The sequence below is a fragment of the Talpa europaea genome (assembly GCF_964194135.1).
Source record: "Talpa europaea genome assembly, chromosome: 9".
NCBI classification, from domain to species: Eukaryota; Metazoa; Chordata; class Mammalia; order Eulipotyphla; family Talpidae; genus Talpa; species Talpa europaea.
In genome coordinates, this window is record NC_140076.1 from 110,246,616 (window position 1) to 110,265,425 (window position 18,810).

Consider the following 18,810-nt stretch of genomic DNA (forward strand, 5'->3'; position numbering starts at 1 on the left):
ATTCCATGACAAAAGCATATTCTACAAAGTAAACATTTTTTCATTTTTTGATTGAAATCAAAATATCTTTGATCACAATGTTATTAAATATCAGCCACAAAAACAGGAAAAGGGGTCTCCCTGGTGGCACAGCGGGTTGAGTGCTGTGCTGTGAAGCTGTCCGCAGCCTCTGCAGCATGAGTTCGACTCCATCCGGCCAGGGAGAAACCCATATGGCGCAGGCAGACCTCTCCTGTCTTGCCTATTTTGTTCCCCCCTCTCTCTGGTGAATTCTCTCACCCTCCCGCGCCTCTGACCTGTACCCCAGTTCTTGTATAAATAAATAAATCTTAAAAAAAACAGGAAAAGACTCTAATATGTGGACACTGAACAACACATTTTGCATGACTTTTTTTTCCTTTAAATAGCTGAGTAGTATTCCATTGTGTGTACATACCACATCTTCCTAATCCACTCATTTGTTCTTGGACACTTCGTAGACTTCAATCTACTTTTCTGCTAGATCTTGGAGCAAATGGTTTTGTGTTCAGTCCTTTAAGTACAGAATCTCTATTTCCCACAGTCATATAGTTCTCTTTCACATCAGCCCCTTTGTTTTCCTTAGCTAGATTTTTTGGGGCTTGTCTCTTTGGGGCAGGTCCTGGCTGTTGGGTGACCTGATAGGGGCACAAGCCTTTTCTCCCCAGCAAGAAGTTCCGTATTTATGGTATGCTTTTCTACCATGAATTGTTGTGTTGAGGTTGGTGTTTCCAACAAAAAAATACTGTGAGAAAGTTAAGATAATTTTTGATGAGATTAATAACATAATGTTGGTTAGTTGCTGAGAAGTGGTTATACTTGTTATTCTGAGTACAGTTAATACTGCTCCTATTATTCAGACGGAGGAATAATATCTAATTACCAGAGGTTATATAAAGTAACAAAAATAGAGTAAAAGATATTATACTAAGGGATAGAGAAACAAGTTTTGTTTTACAGGAAAGAAAAGTGATACTGATCTGACTTTGTAACACTATGAATTTTATTATAGATGATGTTAACGATTTCTATTAATATTTATATATGACCTTAATTTCAAAAATGTTTGAAATAAATGGCAAAAGCTTATGTAGATTCATATAAATCTGGCACATTAGGAGCTAAATTAATCCATTACCAAAAGAAAGAAGCAAATTGATAATTTTTATAACTATTAGATCAATTTTGTCTATCTGGTTGGAAGCTTCAAGATCAATATGCTCATTAGATTCAACTTTATTTGCTATTAATGGTCTGTATTGTTTTAAGAAAAAAGACATCAAAAGAAGTTTCATGAACAGATTTCATTTCAAATGGCAGATTATCCTAGTATGACACAAATCACTCAGTCTTCAGATAGATAAATTAATTTTTTTTAAGATTTATTTACTTATGCATATAAGAGCTGGGGTACAGGCCAGAGATGTGGGGGGTGAGAGGATTCACCAGAGACAGAGTGGGGAACAGAACAGACAGATTGACTGAAGTACACTGCTGAGGGGAGCAGCGGGCGAGTCAGGAGAGGTCTGCTGCGCCATGTGGGTATCTCTCTGGCGACCTGGAATTGAACCCATGCTGCAGAGGCTGTGGATTGCTTTATAGTGTGGTGCTTAACCCCTTGTGACACCGGGGAGGCCCTAAACTAATATATTTTAAGAGCCTGTTGCACTGGATTTTAGAATTTTATAGAAGCCAAGTATTTTGTAAATTAGAAAAATACCCATTCTTTGGGGAGGGGAGAATATTAATTAGGCTGATTCATATTCCAGTTATACTTCACTATTTAGTGAATTGGAGATTCTGAGTGGCTTTTATTCCCTTTGAAAATGGATCATCAAAATATATAAGGCAACTATTATCAAATCTGTAAACAGACATTGGTACCAACACAGTAGTGACTAGGGATTGTAACACCCATTTTCACCAAAGAACAGAACAACTGGTGAGAAAATAAACAAGGAAATTACAGCCTTAAATAAAAAATGTGACCACAGGGACTTAACAGACATTTAAGTGCACTGTACCTCAAAAAAGTAGAACACACATTCTTCTAAGTGCAAATGGAACATTCTCCAGGATGGAGCACATAGTTGGGTCACAAAAGAAAATCAATAAATTTATTAAGATTGAAATCACAATATCTTTGATCATAATGTTATTAAATATCAGCCACAAAAACAGGAAAAGACTCCAATATGTGGACTCTGAACAACACATTTTGAATGACTATTGGGTTAATGAGAAAGTCAAAGAAAAAATTAAAAAATATTTTGAGACAAATGAAAATGAGGACAAAATCTACCAGAACTGATGGGACACAGCAAAAGCAGTATTAACAGGGAAGTATATAACAATAAAGGACCATATCAAGTAAAGAGCTCGAGTAAATAATCTTATCTCTGACCTCAAGTAACTAGAAAAAGATGAACAAAACCAAAGACAACTGATTTGTAATCAGTTAATGAAAAATTATTGCAGTATTTTGATGATGTCATTTTATTTTATTTTATTTTTTTTTATAGAGGCATGTTTTATTTATTTATTTGTTTGTTTGTTTGTTTGTTTATACATGCACTGGGTACAGTCAGAAGCGCGGGAGGGTGAGAGAATTCACCAGAGCCAGAGCGGGGAGCAGAGCAGGCAGAAGGACCGAAGTACACTGCTGAGGGGAGCAGCGGGCGGCAGGAGAGGTCTGCGCGCCATGTGGGACCCTCCTCTGGTGGCCAGGGAGCAGCTGGGGATCGAACCGGCTCCGCAGAGGCCGCGGGCAGCTTCGCAACCCAGCCCTCAACCGCTGTGCCACAGGGGAGGCCCAATGATGTCATTTTAATGTTCTTTTTCTACTGATTCAGTTAATGTTCCCATTTCTAAGTCAGTTTCAGTCGATTAGTTTTCTCTTCAATATGACTTGTATGTTCTTGCTTCTTGGGATGCCTAATTTTTTTTATTGAATGCCACATATTGTGGATTATACCCTGTAAGTTACCAGAATTACTGTTTTCATATAAATATTTTTCAGATTTTTTTCTTTGACTCAGTTATGTGACTTGCAAACAGTTGATCCTTTTGGATCTAGCTTTTATGCTTTGTTAATCAGAATCAGAGGCTTTGATGCCTCTCCCTGCACCATGGATCAGAAACTTTCTCAAGGCAGTAACTTGTGCTTCCCTTGTTTGTTCCCTGTCTCTCTGAGATCGCTTTTTGGGTTGTTGCCTAAGGTGCAATGTGTGTAGAACCAACGTTTAGTATATTTGTACTGTTTATTGTTATTTAGAGGGGATATTATATCTGGGCAAGAAGTGAAAGTTCAATCTGCCTGGAGTCTTTTTTTATTGACTAAAGTTTTTATTTTCTTACACTGTTGTTCATTTTGTTACAATATTTGATTTCTCCCCTCAGGGGTGGTCCCATAAATCTTTTTAACAGTATGAGAGCATATACATGAAAATACCTATGAAAATAAAATTATTACCCAAATATATGATTTTTATTGTCCTCTAGCAATAGGTCAAGTGTGTATCAGTTCCCTATTGTGTATATATGTATTTCTTAGGGATATATATATATATATATGTTTTGCTAGAAACTGAGCTCCAGAATTAATAATTTTGTTTTGAAGGCACTGGTTTCAGTAGAAACAAGCACCTAATATCCTCACAGTTACTTTGTACTCTTTTAACTTAACATCTTGCCTGGAATCAGATGAAAAAGTTTACGTTTGGCATCCTCCATTCCACTTGCCCTGTTTTCAGAGTTCTTCTCTTACTGCATAATAGCTCATATTCCCAAGACTCAGGGGCCCCTAAACATGGCTATACCTGATATACATCCCAGATTCTTCCTAACCTCTCAATTTCCCCTCTAGGGAGATTTGCCTATACTAGTCTTAATTTTTTTCATTAACTCTCATTAACAACAAAGACTAGGATAAGTGAAGACTAATGGGGTTGTTGATAATCTATAATAATATCTATGATTTATGGAGCATCTGCCTTGTGACAGATGTTTTATATATTTTCTCTAAATCTCTTAAAACCACTAACCATGAGGAAGGCTTTGGGGAATCAGAGACGGCTTTGCAGAAGGGATGCTTTCTCAGTTAAATTGTGAAAACTGAGCAGGAATTAAGTGAGATGGGGCATGGAGTGGTGCAGGACCAGACAGATGTCCCATAGAGGGAATGGCATATGAAAAGACTTGGAGGCAAGAGAGGAGGTAACTAATTTGAGGAACTTAGTTCAGTTTGTCTGCAGAACATAGAAAATGGAGACACAGCAGGGAAGATAAAGAGTCAGAGGTGATGAAAGATGAAATTAGAAATATAAAACAAATTATGAAGGATTTTGTAAATGAAACTATGGGCTTTTTTCTTAGGTAATAGGAAATTTCACTGAATATTTGGCATATTGCTTTAGTTACAGTGAGGAAAATGGGTTGGAAGAGATAAAATAGAGTGATAGCTATAGAGATAAGAAAAGTGTATGTTGGTTCCAAAAATTCAATATTTATTCATTCACTCCCTCAGCCATTTGTACATTCAACAAATATAATGACTGCCTAGTAAGCACTGTGACTATTTGGTAAAAAAAAAATGTTGGATTAATATAAATTAGCTATAATTTATTAAGCCCTCATTATATACCAGACATTGTGTTAAGTGCTGTACATGAACACTGATGTTTTCTTTAAATAGATGAAGAAATTGTAGTAAGAGAACTCCTGCATGCAGTGTCACACAGCCAGTAAGTGGCAGAGCCAGGATTTGCTCTCCTATCAGTTTAATATCCTGTGAGATTTGATCATATACTTAACATTTTTTTCACATCTGTAAACTTTATTAATTTTTAAATACAAAGGAAAAATAATAAACAAATTTCACTAATTAATTGCCCTAGATAGCTATAAAGGAATTGCCTTTGCTTTGTAGATGAACAGTAATTTTACATATCTCTAAATGAACATTTAAGTAAAATTTGGGACACTCAAACCCCAAATAAACTTTCATTCCTAAGATTTACTTAGCTGAAGCAAATGGTTTTTTTTTTTAAATGTCTTTTTCTCCTTCTGTATATGTCATTTGCTAATGTTAATAAATATTATTAAAGGATGTATTTAAAAAGGTAATTTTACTTTGAAATGCGAGAAGGGAAAATTCATGCTGTAATAATGTCAGAGTTTCCTGAGGAAGATATTGTGAAATTGTTTATCTAAACACATTTCATTTGGGATTCAGTATGAATTTTCAAAAGATGTTTTTCAGATAAGAAAGCAGTGATTCAAATGCAATTATATAAACAAGAAGATCAGAAAGGAATTATCCTGAAGGGTATAAAATGAACCAAGAGCTTTTAGTCTGGGTCATCACAGCATCAGCTCACCAATGCAGTCAGGTAGGTGTCTACATGAGAAGTTGAGAAATGAAATGCTCTAATTTTCCTCCTTTTTAACCACATTAGCATTTATTTAAAAGTGACAAATGCTGAGTGATAATTTGCTTTAATAGACTCTAAAAATTGTAATTATTGTTCCAAAATTGCTCAATAATGGGTGAGAGTAAATGAACTACATATATAAGGATATGGAAAAATGCTATTGTCTTAAAGAAAGAGGAGCATCTGGTTAATTTCCTAATGAAGACTGATTTGATAAATGAAATAATCTGTTCATTAACTCCTGTTAATTACTAATGGTCATTTTGATGGTAATATACCTTTGGGAAAATTTAGGGTAAATTCAGTTTGAGTACCTGCAGGGATAATTTACTCTGTATAATGTTAGTTGTTTATCGCTGAACTCCTCTTGAAGTGTCTGATACACACACGCCTTGTACAATTTGTTCTTTAGAAAAATACATGCTTTAGTGAAGTTTCTTGGTTATTCATAAAATAGGCAACTGACTCCATAGTATAGTAAAAGATTCAGAGAGAAAATATTGGCAAGGAAAATTAGTAGAGCAGAGAAAAATGTGTTTATTGAGAATGAAGGTAATGAAAAAAAAGGAGAGAAGGAAAGAAAAATTTTGGAATAAAGAAAAGCATTCAAGGTGTAAGTACATATGATGCCACTGAAAATAGCCTCCCTCATTTTTTAGGACCTGATATCTTGACTTCTGTGTTTAGGTACCCAATAAATCACTATAATGACTTTAAAAGATGCAATTTAGTTGCAGAGATGAGAAAATCCAAGTGACGGTAAAGGAGAAATTAAGGCAGATCCTCTAGGGAGGTATTAACTATGCTGATTTATATAGTGTTACATAGTTACATAGCCTTACTTCTGTGGAGTTCTTCAAGAACTTACCACATATTGTTTTTATTTTTGAGATTTTAGGAAGGAATAGATGGGAAAATGAAGGTACAAAGATACTAAATTATTCAGTTATATATAATTGCAGTGAAATCTGGAAGCAGAATTCAAGATCACTAACTCTTAGACCAGGCATCTGACACTAATTTATCATATAGGATCACAGACTGCTTGGATTAAAAGAACTTCCTGATTATGCTTTGGTTTTAAAACTTCTTTTTATATGTGAGGAAATCGAGGCCCGGAAGGATTTCATGGGTGAAGTTTTAATATTTGCAATAAAAGAGAAAGTTAGTATCAGTTTCTTTTTATATACAAAATTACATAGTTACTATTACTATTGATAATTTAGTACTTTTATTTTTCCATTTTGTTAGATTATAGTTTTACATTTATAAGATGACATTTTTATATCATCTTATATATATTTATAAGAATATGACAATGGATAAAAGTGGTTAATAGTTTTTATTCTACAATTTTAAAACAAGTCAGGTGTTCTTGCTCTTTCTGTTTTACAAATGGGAATCAGATCCAAACATTTTAATCTATTTCTCATAGCTCCACAGGAGATTGTGAAATAGAATTTTGTTCCTTAACTTCAGGACCAATAGTCTTGCTACTAGGTACCACATATTTATTTCTTGTAGAATCATGGAGTTAAAAGTTGGAATATATGAGGTTCATTATTTCCTATAGCAAAAACCCAGTAACTGACTGGCTGGATAGGCAAGAACCATATGATATGCTGGTTGAGTATTTTATATATCTACTCTGTTAATATTTTAAAGATCCTGCAGAGGATCCTCCAAAATAATGAGACCAGTTCTGTTCCACAGAGGGAACTCACATTTGTGAAGTGCTTCAGAGAGCAAGGAGTTCTTATATTTTTGCTCCCTAATTGAAATACCAAATATATCCAAGGAATGCTGGAATAAGCAACATTTTCTTTAAAAGCATTCACTAGAAAACCCTTTCTAATGGTATAGTATTTTTCTTTGAATACAGAAGAAAATTTTATTTTAAAGATTTATTTATTTATGCACAGAAGAATTGGGGTATAAGTCAGAGGTGCAAGGGGTGAGAGAATTCACCAGAGACAGAGTGGGGAGCAGAATAGGCAGATCTACTGAAATACACTGCTGAGGGGAGCAGCAGATGAGACAGGAGAGGTCTGCTGCGCCATGTAGGTCAGCTCCCTGACCTGGGATCAAATTCAGGCCACAGTGGTAATAGTGTGATAGTACTGAGACTTAACCCCTGTGCCACCAGGGAGGCCCCACAGAAGAAATTTTTGCTAATTGTGGAGCTTAGAGTCATAATTTGGGTTCTTTCAGAGCACTCAGGACTATGTGCATTTTTATTTTTTGTGATTACATGAATCCTCACCTATAGACTGTCAACTCTTGAGGTCAAGGACTATAGCTTAACCATTTTGTAGCTCTCAGTGCCTGGTTCGAATGCTTGATAAATGTTTATCTAGTATATCTGCAGTTCTCATCCTAGGGATAGGAGATATGTTGGAATAACCACTAACCGCTGATAGTTGACATTTAAAATAGCCTGTTGAACGTAGTTTTCATTTTTTTTTATAGGCTGATTGAAGGAAAACTTCTGTTTAAGTAATACAGTGTATGAGATTTCAATAAATGGAGGTTTTCATGTGTGTAGTTTAAAGATGCTATTGGGACATAATTGGCAGGTTTGAGGAAATCTTGACGTTTGATTAAATAAAAAATTTTAATGAATTGTGATTTATTTAGTAGAAAAAGCAAAGAAATTTATATTGAAAGATCACAATACTATTCCATTAAGACAGTATTTTCTTTTCTGATAATGTAACTTGAGATGGAAAAAAATCCAAATATACCTAGCTATGCAATATTTGTAAGTGAAAAAATCTTCTTAATCTTTGAGGTGATCAATTTACATCTAAAAGTCTGAAACTTGATTACTCTCTGAGTAGCACAACAAAATAATTATGCCATAACATTATTCAACTCATTATGTTGTCCAATTAATATTGATACAAACTATAAGATGGGTTCTGTTGAGATACATGTTCTCCTTTGCCTAAGGCATGGTGGAGCCTCTGTTGTCTTCCATGCAGCCAAGACTTAGTTCACTTTCCTGGCCAACCCACAGTGTATCTGTCATCCTTGGTTGCATTATTTTCATGGTGTCAACCTATGTTTTTTGCTGCTATAATTTTTTCAAGTTAACAAGTTTGATGCATCTTCTGAATAAAATAATTTTTTACTTTTCCCAATTCTACTTCTTTCAACCCTATAGAAACAATGCTAAGGGTGGTGATGTGGGGTTCCTAGATTTCTGGGTTAGCCTTTTAACACTGGTGATAATTTTGGTCACCTTTCTGGATTTTCTCCAGTTTCATCATACTTTCATTGACAGCAAATGAATAGAATTATATGCAGAATGATTTGCATTAAGGTGGTACTGAAGTTTGATTATGAATTTTCTTTGCCCTTCTTATTATAACAAGTTTGTTGGCATTTTAAGCTATTGCACCAAAGTGTTTTTTAAGAAAAATATAGTTCTGGAAAAACCTCTGCTGAGGGCAAATTGTTAACTCCTTATAATCATAGAGGCAGAATTTGGATTGTTTCCATGAATAAATTGTGTTTTACTTAGTTGACATATATGTTTCTCTCACTTTTCTGTTGCGGTGATTCGAGCTTGCCATTTCACTGCCCAGTGGAATTAAGTAGCACTTGCAAGCAAGGACCTTTACTAGGGTTCTTACTCCCTTATGTGGGGTATGTGGATCATATACACATCTAAGTGTGCATGGAAAGGCGATTGAGAATATTAACTATGTAAAAACACCTAATATAGGGCCTAGAACAAAATAGGCATTCAATAAAAGGTAGATGTTATTATTGCTTATACACATATGTGTATAAGCATATACACATAAACATATGTATGTTTATTATATACACACATATTAAAATATATTTTAGTCCCTTCTGAATGTCCTAAAGGACACATATAATATATTCTTTAATTTTATCTTTGCCTTAGCATGACTGCTATCTTCCTGATGTCTGTGCTGCTTGGCGTTGCCTGTGGGCAAGCAATGTCTTTCTGCATTCCAACTGAGTATATTATGCATGTCGAGAGGAAGGAGTGTGCTTACTGCCTGAGCATCAATACCACCATCTGTGCTGGGTATTGCATGACACGGGTATGTCGTTCATCTCACTTCTTTCAGCTGTAAGTTAGATAAACCCAGACTCAGTTCATTCCTATCCAGAAAGGAAATGAGATGAGTCATAGCCTCATATTCTGACTCCCATGGTTATTGTCTCCTTAGAGGTAGAAAACACAGGTTACAATGCTATGTGCACAAGGGTACAGATAAACTTATAACAGTTTTACATCCAAATTCATTTTAACCTCATCTTGTCCCCCTGATGAAGGATAACAGAGGGGAGTCACTTTTGTCTCTGTGGGATTCAGAGTGGATATATTGGGGAATGAGGCTAAGGAATCTTTCCCTGGTCCTATTTGTGACAAAGGAGTATATGTGAATTATTTTTTATCTGTTTCCATTTTCTGCATGTATCCTAAAGTCCTATCACATTATGCTCATTTTTCTGTTCTGTCCTCAGGATATCAACGGCAAGCTGTTTCTTCCCAAATATGCTTTGTCCCAGGATGTTTGTACATATAGAGACTTCATATACAAGACTATAGAAATACCTGGGTGTCCACACCATGTTACTCCTTATTTCTCCTACCCTGTAGCTGTAAGCTGTAAGTGTGGCAAGTGTAATACTGACTATAGTGACTGTATTCATGAGGCCATCAAGACAAACTACTGTACTAAACCTCCGAAGTCTTACATGGTGGAATTCTCTATCTAATGTCAATAGCAATGTAATCTGTAATTTGGCTACATGTGTTTATCTGGAATAAAACTAATAAAATGTCAATATATTTCAGAAAACCCGTGTACATTTTGAGTACTATCATCTATACCCATACTTATACATGCATTAGAGAACTTAAAAGCTTTAGAAGAGAAGGTGAGTGAAAGAGTATTTTAAATTCATGTGAGGGATAGTATCCACATGATAGGGGAGAGTGCAGGAAAATTGGAGAACAGGGACATAAAATACTAACAAAAGCTAGCCTTGAGCAGGCTCTCTTGACAGATGACCACGAAGTTTGTCTTGACGTGGAAAATGAATCTGGGAATGCCAGAGTTATAGGGGAATGGTGATGTGATCAAAAGCTGAAGAACAATTGGCATCAGGACACAGGAGACACCTACTTCCAAAGGCTAGAAGTAGGACTAGAGCAGAGGTGGACAGTGAGGGATATCTGAACTCTGCAATATAGTACTTTGTCCTATCATTCAAATGCACAGGATAAACCTTCACCAAAACTCAGTAAACAGTATATGAACTATTCTCTAATTTAATTACTCTGGTGGGCCAACCAATTTGTGAAAATTATACTCTAAAAGCCTTGAAAAGAGGCCACGATCATTTTACATGTGGAAGTCTAAATCCTGTGTAAGTCCTTCAAGTAATAGGAGATAGGAGATACTTTCCAGCATTTATACCATAAGCAACTTGTGCTGTTTTGACTTTTGATGTCATGAAAAACTAGTACAATTATGAAAGATTTTAGAGAGAGGGTGAGAGTGCTAGGGGATTTAATGGAGTGGGATCATCTTAAATTCTTATCTAAACCTTTATCAATATTGAAACACCATTTCCGGTAAATGTGCTTGATATTGTTTATTTTTCTCTTCCTTCCTTAGGTACTCTTTCATGAGAGTTTGGCTTCAACAGAGACATGAAGTGAGAGTGCCATAGTGCCCTGCAGACTTGACCTCAAATTAGATGACTTATCCTGTGTTTGTCTATTTCTCTCCATCCACATTGCTACTCTCAGTGAAAATCAGTTGTCAGTAGGTTCAGCTGGCTTTGCTACATGGCATAGCCACTGAGATGGCATTCAGTGGGTATCTTGTAAATGCGTGCATGATGACAGTGCCTGGGGATGGAGAAATGGTGGAGAAGGGTTAGTAGCGAGTTCATGCCCTGCCATGGGGGAGGGGATAGCTGTACATTTATAAACAAAGTCAGGAATTCTCGTATTTTTTTTTTAACAACATCTGAAGTTGATAGTAACATTGAGCTTTGTGATCTCACATCCCTTGATAACATGGACATTGAAAGCTGTTGGATTAGAATATCCCCTCATCCCCTCTGAAAACTGTTTTCCATGTATAGATCTCTGGTTGAGTAAAAAGTCTAAATTCCACTCCTAATTGGCATTGGTCACATGCCTTACACGGTCTCTGAAAAGTATTTCCAAAGACTTGAACTGTGGAAAAGCCGAGAGACTTACAGAGGCCTCTCATGAACTAACTCAGAAGACATTACTGAAATGGGCTTCCTCAACCTGCAGGGAAGAGGCCAGGTCTGGACATGGGTGTGGTGGGCTTGGCCTACCGTGGGCCATAGAACCCCTGATGGGAGTATCGGAGATAACTTGTTTCCTCCCATAGCAGGCAGGCTATGTAGAATAGCCTGATATATAAATTATATCTCACATATAAATTATATTAAGCTATTCTTTTTTTTAAAGATTTATTTATTTATTTATACAAGCACTGGGTATAGTCAGAAGTGTGGGAGGGTAAGAGAATTCACCAGAACCAGAGCCAGAGCGGGGAACAGAACAGGCAGAAGGACCGAAGTACACCGCTGAGGGGAGCAGCGGGCGGCAGGAGAGGTCTGCGCGCCATGTGGGACCCTCGCCGGTGGCTGGGGATCGAACCGGCGCTGAAGAGGCTGCGGGCAGCTTCGCAGCCCAGCGCTCAACCGCTGCGCCACCAGGGGAGGCCCTATTAAGCTATTCTTGAAAGTAAACTTGTTTAAAACAAAGAATCCTTGGGAGAGTGCTTAGGGAATTGTATAACCAAAAATCTATTTCAATTGAACCCAGAAACTTGGGTATATGGAAATGTTGTTTTGGAGGATCTTGCTACTTTGGGAGCCTTTAAGAGGAAGGATAAATAGAGAGTTTAAAATGGGGAGGTGAAGAATTCCTCCTTTTGTAATAAGAGAAAGATGGAACTTATAGTTTCAAAATTCAACTCAGAGTTTAAAGGAGACAGTCCTTGGCAGAGGAAACTTGAGACTCAGTGCTTTAAAAACTGTTTCCAGTGTATTAATTTTAAGAACTTGTCACTCTGACCTTTGCCCGCCAATCATTGTTCATATTGAAACTAAGTGGTCGTTGAAAGCTTCAAATTGTATTTTGTAATTTGTTTAAAATTCGCCCAACGGCCTCTGAACAGAGATAAGACTCAGTACAGTTAGCAGGGTCCTTTATCTCTTGGGTTCTTGACAGGTCGTCTTTTAATGTTTTCATGCTTTCTGTTTTGAGTCTTCTTGCATGTACTTGTGTCACTTGCAAAATAATCTCTCTCTCTTCTCTATCCGTTACTTTTTAATTGGGTAATTTGTATAGGTTCTTCAGGACTCAGTTTAGAGGCCTCAAATTCAGAAAGCCTCTCTCCCCTGGCCATTCCCTGCCACGATGAGTGGGTCTACTCTGGGTTAATGATAATCATTGAACTTACTTTAAAGTTTCTTGAGGACAGAGGGCTGTCTTATTCATCTTAGCACTTCAGTATTCTTATATTTTTAAAAAGTGTCCAAAATAAAGCCCCCAAATATAGTAAAACCACAATTCTTATATTGGAGTATTGGTTCAGAGAAAAGTACAGGCACTTGGCTATGACAACTGATATCAAGTCCTTGAACTTATAGAGAACTGGAAATATATGAAAAATTCTCCATTAACTCAACAAGTGAATGTGGTCAAGTAGGTATTTGGTATTATGTGGAAGTGTCTTTAGTTATGAGTGAATTTTCATGTTTGATTTATAATTAACAAAACTTATCAACATAATAATTATAACAATAGCTCATATTCATTAATTGTCAGGTGTGTTAAGCACTTTGTTGGTTATTTAATTTCAATTTATTCTACTTAATATAAGTAAAACCATCAAAAATTATACAGTAGGGAAAAAAAAACAAACTCCTAAACTTTGAAAGGGTTTCTGGAATATTAAAAATTTTATGAAATCAGCATAGATTTTTGCTTTGTAATATGGGATATATTCTTCTATTCTTCATGCTTCCCCTGTCCTCAGGAGGCAGTGGATTCCTGAATAGTGAATTCCTGGAATGTATTTAGCCTTTCTGTTACAATGAGAATATCAACAAAATGATTAATAGCATTTTGCTTTGCAGTAGTCTTTTTCACCTTTGAGAGGACACCTACATAGAAGACCTTACAGGTATGTATGCTTTATAGAAAAAAATAATAAAGAATGTTGAAAGAGAGCAGAAACTTTTTGTTCCAAAACTTTTAAACAAAACTTTGATTTTGATGAGTCCCATCTAAGATGATAGAGTTAATTGACTAGCTCCAAGGGCCCAAGAATGTTCCGTCCCAGGGGTGGGGGAAATGGCATTGCTGAAATTTAGGGCCTGGTAGTCAAAAGCGGTATATCAAGGCAGTGAACTAGGAAAGTTCGGGTACACCTCTGGAATTCCCAATGGCTAGCCCTGTGGCCATGGAGGTCATGTTTTACCCATGACATGGAGGTGTCTCTTCATTTTAATCTTTAATAAGCTTACTTGATAAAGGAAAATATGTTATCTCCTTCACTGCTATTGAGGGAAGTTCTATGAGCCTCATTCTCACTGAGCCAACCTTTAAGCTTTGCTCGCAGGGGAAAGGAGAGCCGTGATCATTGCCGACTGTGTGGAAGACTCCACTGGAACTGTTGGTGTACAATTTTACGGAAGCAACAGGGGCTGTTCAGGGGAACAGAGGTATGGTTTGGATGGAACAATATTAATTGAAGTGTAGCTGTATGCAGTGAAAGTCCTTAGGGTGTTGCTTTTGATTTCAGTTTCCAGTTGTAACTCCATGGAGGGGTTACCACTGTTCTACTTTTACCACATTGTTTGAGTTGATTGGTAAATTAAACATTTAGGTGAGTTGTGTGAAGTGCACATAAAGATACATAGGATTTTAAAATAAACCGAACAAACAATTCTAGTACACAGAAAATTTAATTTGAAATAACTTAAAATATTTCTTCATTAAAAAGTTTTACTTCAGTGCCTTGGCACGAGATACTTAAGAAAAAGTTTGGGTCTGATTTCAAATTAGTTTAGGAAAACAGACAAAACCAAAAATTTATTCATAAGCATGTGTGCGTGTGTACACACACACATATATGTATACATACATTCAAGTTATATATGTGTATATATTCAAGATTATAGAATCAAGATATATAGGAATTCAAGATATATATAGACTCAAGATATACATAAAGCTACCCTTGCTCAGAGGTAGAATTCTCTAATTTTACTCATGGCACGTATTTTGGAGCAATTACTCCCTAAAAGGGCACATTATGATTATAATAGAGCAGATCTCTACTCTTCCACTTTTAGCTACTGTAGTCTTCATGGTCGTTCATTCAGAGATAGAATGAAACCCACTCTGTTGGCTCGGAACATGATTCAGAGCTGGAAGGATCCTGAGTACATACTTGGGCCTCTCTCCTCTCTCGAGGCAGAAGAACTGAAGCCCTCACGAGACATAGTCTGTTCTCTGCTTCAAAGATGATACTTCTCAATTACTGGGGTATAACATCTGTTTCATAGAGTGACTTTCTTAAAATAATCTTCTTTAGCTGTAGACAGTGAACTATCCACATACAAGTAAATTTTAGCCTGCTTTTAATCTGACTTTTTTCCTAGAAAATATTCCTCCAAAGTTAGTAGCAGTAGCAAATATGATAGAAAGAGAAATGCGGTTTCTATGGGAGTGAGACTATTGCAAATGGTTGTCTTTTCAGAAAGTGTTTTGTCAAAGTGCAGACTTTGTTTAGTGCACACCCTAAGACTTGTGTTCTTATATTTGTGCAAAGTCACATGAGGTGATTCTAAAGTCCTGCATATTTTCACTTTTGTGTGGCCTTTTAATGGAAAAAAAGAAATTTCTTTGATTTACGAAATGGACACACTTATTAAAAATTAGGCAAATAAGTCAATTTAGGTCCTAAATTTAGATTTCATACCTATAGTGAAGCATCAAGACCATAAAAGAATATGAAAATTTTATTTTTATAGGGAACTTGCACAGAAAGAACACATTTCTATTTTTGTTTCCTTAGCTTGTCTCTGTAGTGTGCCCACAACTAGCAGATGCTTTTCTTTGTTTATTTTGGTTTTGGCCAAGGATGCTCATGAGATAATATTTGAATTATGAAGGATTTTGCTTTACAATTTAAAGGTAAAAAAATGTAGTTCCTAATCTATGAGAAGAGTCTCTATGTGAATAAATAGCAAAATACAAAAAATTAGGATCATTTTTAAACTCAAAGTATGAGATATTTCAAAGACACAGTGCTAGTAAAAATTCTTTTTTCCCACAATTTGTGGCTGGCAGATCTCTTGCTTTGTCTTTCTATCCATGGAGCTTGGAGAAACAGAAAAAGTAGAGAGAAAAGCCCTTTAGAGGATGTTAAGGACTGCAGTAGTTCACAGCAGAGTCAGATAAGGAAAGTAATAAATATTTAAATGTCTTTATATATGAACAAAAATATTTCTTTAAAAAGTTGTTAAAAGATCTTCTAGTCCTAAAAGCACTCACTTTGATAGGGTACATGATTGTCTGTGTAACCACTCTTTCCAGAGGGAGGTTTTTTGTTAAGTACTAGGAAAGTAAGATTTATTCAAATTAGATTTTCCATGCTACATTTAGTTCTACAGATGTGTTTAGTTCTAAAACTAGTTTACTGTATTCTAGGGAGAGAATGCATATAAAAAAACTCAGGAAACCCTTAAACCCAGCGCAGACATAGACAATTTTAACACTGCACCACGATTTCTCAATTCCTGTAGCTTATTGCTCCTGTTTACTAAAAATCCCTAATTCTATGTCTCTTTCTATGACTAGAGTTTAAGAAACTAACCCACTATCATTTTTTCATTTTTCATAACCAAGTTTTTTAAGTCTATCAAAGTTTTTTTTTTTTTAAATCTTTTTCTGAGGGTTAAATAAGTTGTTGTTCTCACATAACAAGAATCAGGAATTCCCAGCAAACAGATTTCATTATGTATAATGCATGTACTGGAAACACTCAGATCACACATGAATATGCTCTCAGTCACCACACACAGGAAGCCAAACATACATGTGCAAATGTACAATTAACAGCAAATTATTTTAGAACCTGATGTCCTTTGACTATTAAAAATGAACCAGGAGAAAGCTCCTGGGGCATTTGTACGAAAGCTCTAGACTGTAGTTTCCTTGTAGAAGTCGCTTTATATCACATCTCGTGAGTTTCGTATCGCGCAGCAAAGGACCATACTGAATATCATGCCAAAGATCTGAAACAGAAGGAACCACTCATTAATGACTTTCAAGTGATAAAAATTGATAACAAGGTTAGCAAGTTGCCTAAGTGTCTGACTAAAGTTAGTAAATAATTATAAGCAATTACTGGTTATAAATGGCATTTTTATATTCTATTTAATTATGGCTACTCATTAAAAGCTGTATAAGCTGCTTAAAATACATTCCTATTTTATTATTGTTAAAAAATAACAAGAACCTGCTTAAGAAAAGGGCTATTTTTTTAGTATATAAAACAGCAGAATAATTCTTAATAATCGTGAAAGACCGATACACTACTGGTTTTGGAATTTTGAACTTCAGGTTCATCTCAGATCTTTTATATATTTATTTTGAAAAAAATGTGTCTGTAATCATTGTTGTCTAAATATGCTTGGGGTTTACATAGTTTTCCATCTTTGGAAAAGTCATGAACTTTTGTAACTGGGATCACACATTAAAAAGTGGAGCCTCTCTTCATTCCTGATCTATTTTTAAGTGAAAATAATGCTTCACTATTTAACTCGATGGTTTTACCAAAGCATACACTAAGGTGTTTTGACTATGGTACTATTGATGTCTTCTCCTCTTGGGTACTTCTTTGAGAATTCAAATACTTGGCAAAATCAATGGCTACTTTTATGGCTTGGCTAGAAGGATGCCAAAAGATCCTCCTGTCCTCAGTTTTCCCCTGACAATTTTGCTGACACTGTGGAATGCTCTCTGTGCGTGCAATGTTTATCAACTACTGTCAACAGTTGTTTATAGAAATCAGCACCATACCTCTCTGGTTCTCCCACCAACCCCATTCTAAATCAGACCAGGATCTGTAAATACTAAATTCATAGCAGCATGAATTAGCTGTTATTTTGGAAGGGAAGGGGCAGCCTTAAGTAAAGGAACAGCCAGAAGCAGGGCTCTGAGCTCTGGACCCCAGAGCTTGCTTGGTACCAGTGTGTGGAGGAGAGATGCGGAGCTGACATTTGGTTAGCTGATCACACTATGCAACGCTTCCCTTGTGAAGAAAAGAATTTAAAAAGAATCTGGGGTGCTGATTCAAGCGGACCAACAGAGGGCCATTGCTCCTCGCTGTGTTGGTAAGATTGCATGCAACCCCTACTTCTTGCTGGTTGTATACACTGAAGCCCTTCCCTCCTTTCCTCCTCACCCCAAGAAATTTTTTCAGCTCATCCTACAGTCAAGGGTCTAGACTGTTCATCTATACAGACAGTATAATTGTTAGGAGGGTCTGTTTGACATTTCCATTATGCAGAACTTTAAAAATCTTCCACCTGTCCTGGGGAGCTGCAGATGGTGAGCAGGCTGAGTTAGAGGAGGTGGGAGGGGCCTGAGGGGTGTTCCTGCAAAAGGGAGTCCTCAGCATAGCATTTTCACCCACTACCCACCCCTGTGTTCTAAACAGAGAAAAGAAGAAAAAAACCTACCAATTCCTAGCTTTCCTTAAAACCCTCATTGCCCCTTACTTTATTCAGAGGATTAGAGAGTAAGTCCTATCTTACCATGAGTTATCACCCTTCAACCTGTGGACAATGGAAAGCACCTCTCACTGGCCTCTCGGACTCAGATCTTGGCTATTCCAACTTTATCTACACACTACAGTGTAGGTCCTTCTAATCCTCAGTGGCTCCCCTCAGCTTTAAAGTGTCTAACTTCTCAAAAGGGCACACAAAGACCTCAATTATGTGAACCCACTGTCAGCCCATGCTCCTCCTACCACACCCTTTGTTCCTATCAATTCTTGCAAAGTCATCTTCCATATTTTAAAAGCAGTGAGCCACCTGAGGGCACCTGGATGCACTATTATCACCCACTATTATCATCCCGAAATCCAGAATCCAAACAGGCTTTGCTTGGATTCTGGATTTCGGGATGCTCTTTTTTTTTTTTTTTTTTTTTTAATAGAGGCATGTTTTATTTATTTATTTGCTTGCTTGTTTGTTTTTGTTTATACATGCACTGGGTGTACAGTCAGAAGCGCGGGAGGGT

At 36.4% G+C, this 18,810-nt stretch overlaps 2 protein-coding genes across 4 annotated transcripts in view; one reads left to right on the forward strand and one right to left on the reverse strand.

Annotated features, from left to right (window-relative positions):
- Positions 1 to 5,351: 5,351 nt before the first annotated feature.
- On the forward strand, positions 5,352 to 10,214 carry TSHB (thyroid stimulating hormone subunit beta; the record flags this gene model as incomplete). Its single annotated transcript, XM_084241959.1, has 3 exons — positions 5,352 to 5,408; positions 9,370 to 9,532; positions 9,960 to 10,214. The coding sequence occupies exons 2-3, from the start codon at positions 9,371 to 9,373 to the stop codon at positions 10,212 to 10,214; spliced, it is 417 nt and encodes a 138-aa protein (XP_084098085.1). The 5' UTR covers positions 5,352 to 5,408; position 9,370.
- A 6,519-nt stretch (positions 10,215 to 16,733) lies between these two features.
- Positions 16,734 to 18,810, reverse strand: part of TSPAN2 (tetraspanin 2) — a gene marked incomplete at both ends in the record, with an annotated part of 31,720 nt that continues 29,643 nt past the window's right edge. For all 3 annotated transcript variants that reach the window (XM_084243105.1, XM_084243106.1, XM_084243104.1), the window contains one exon: positions 16,734 to 16,799. In XM_084243105.1, coding sequence (XP_084099231.1) covers positions 16,734 to 16,799 — 66 coding nt within the window. The remainder of the gene's footprint in view (positions 16,800 to 18,810) is intronic.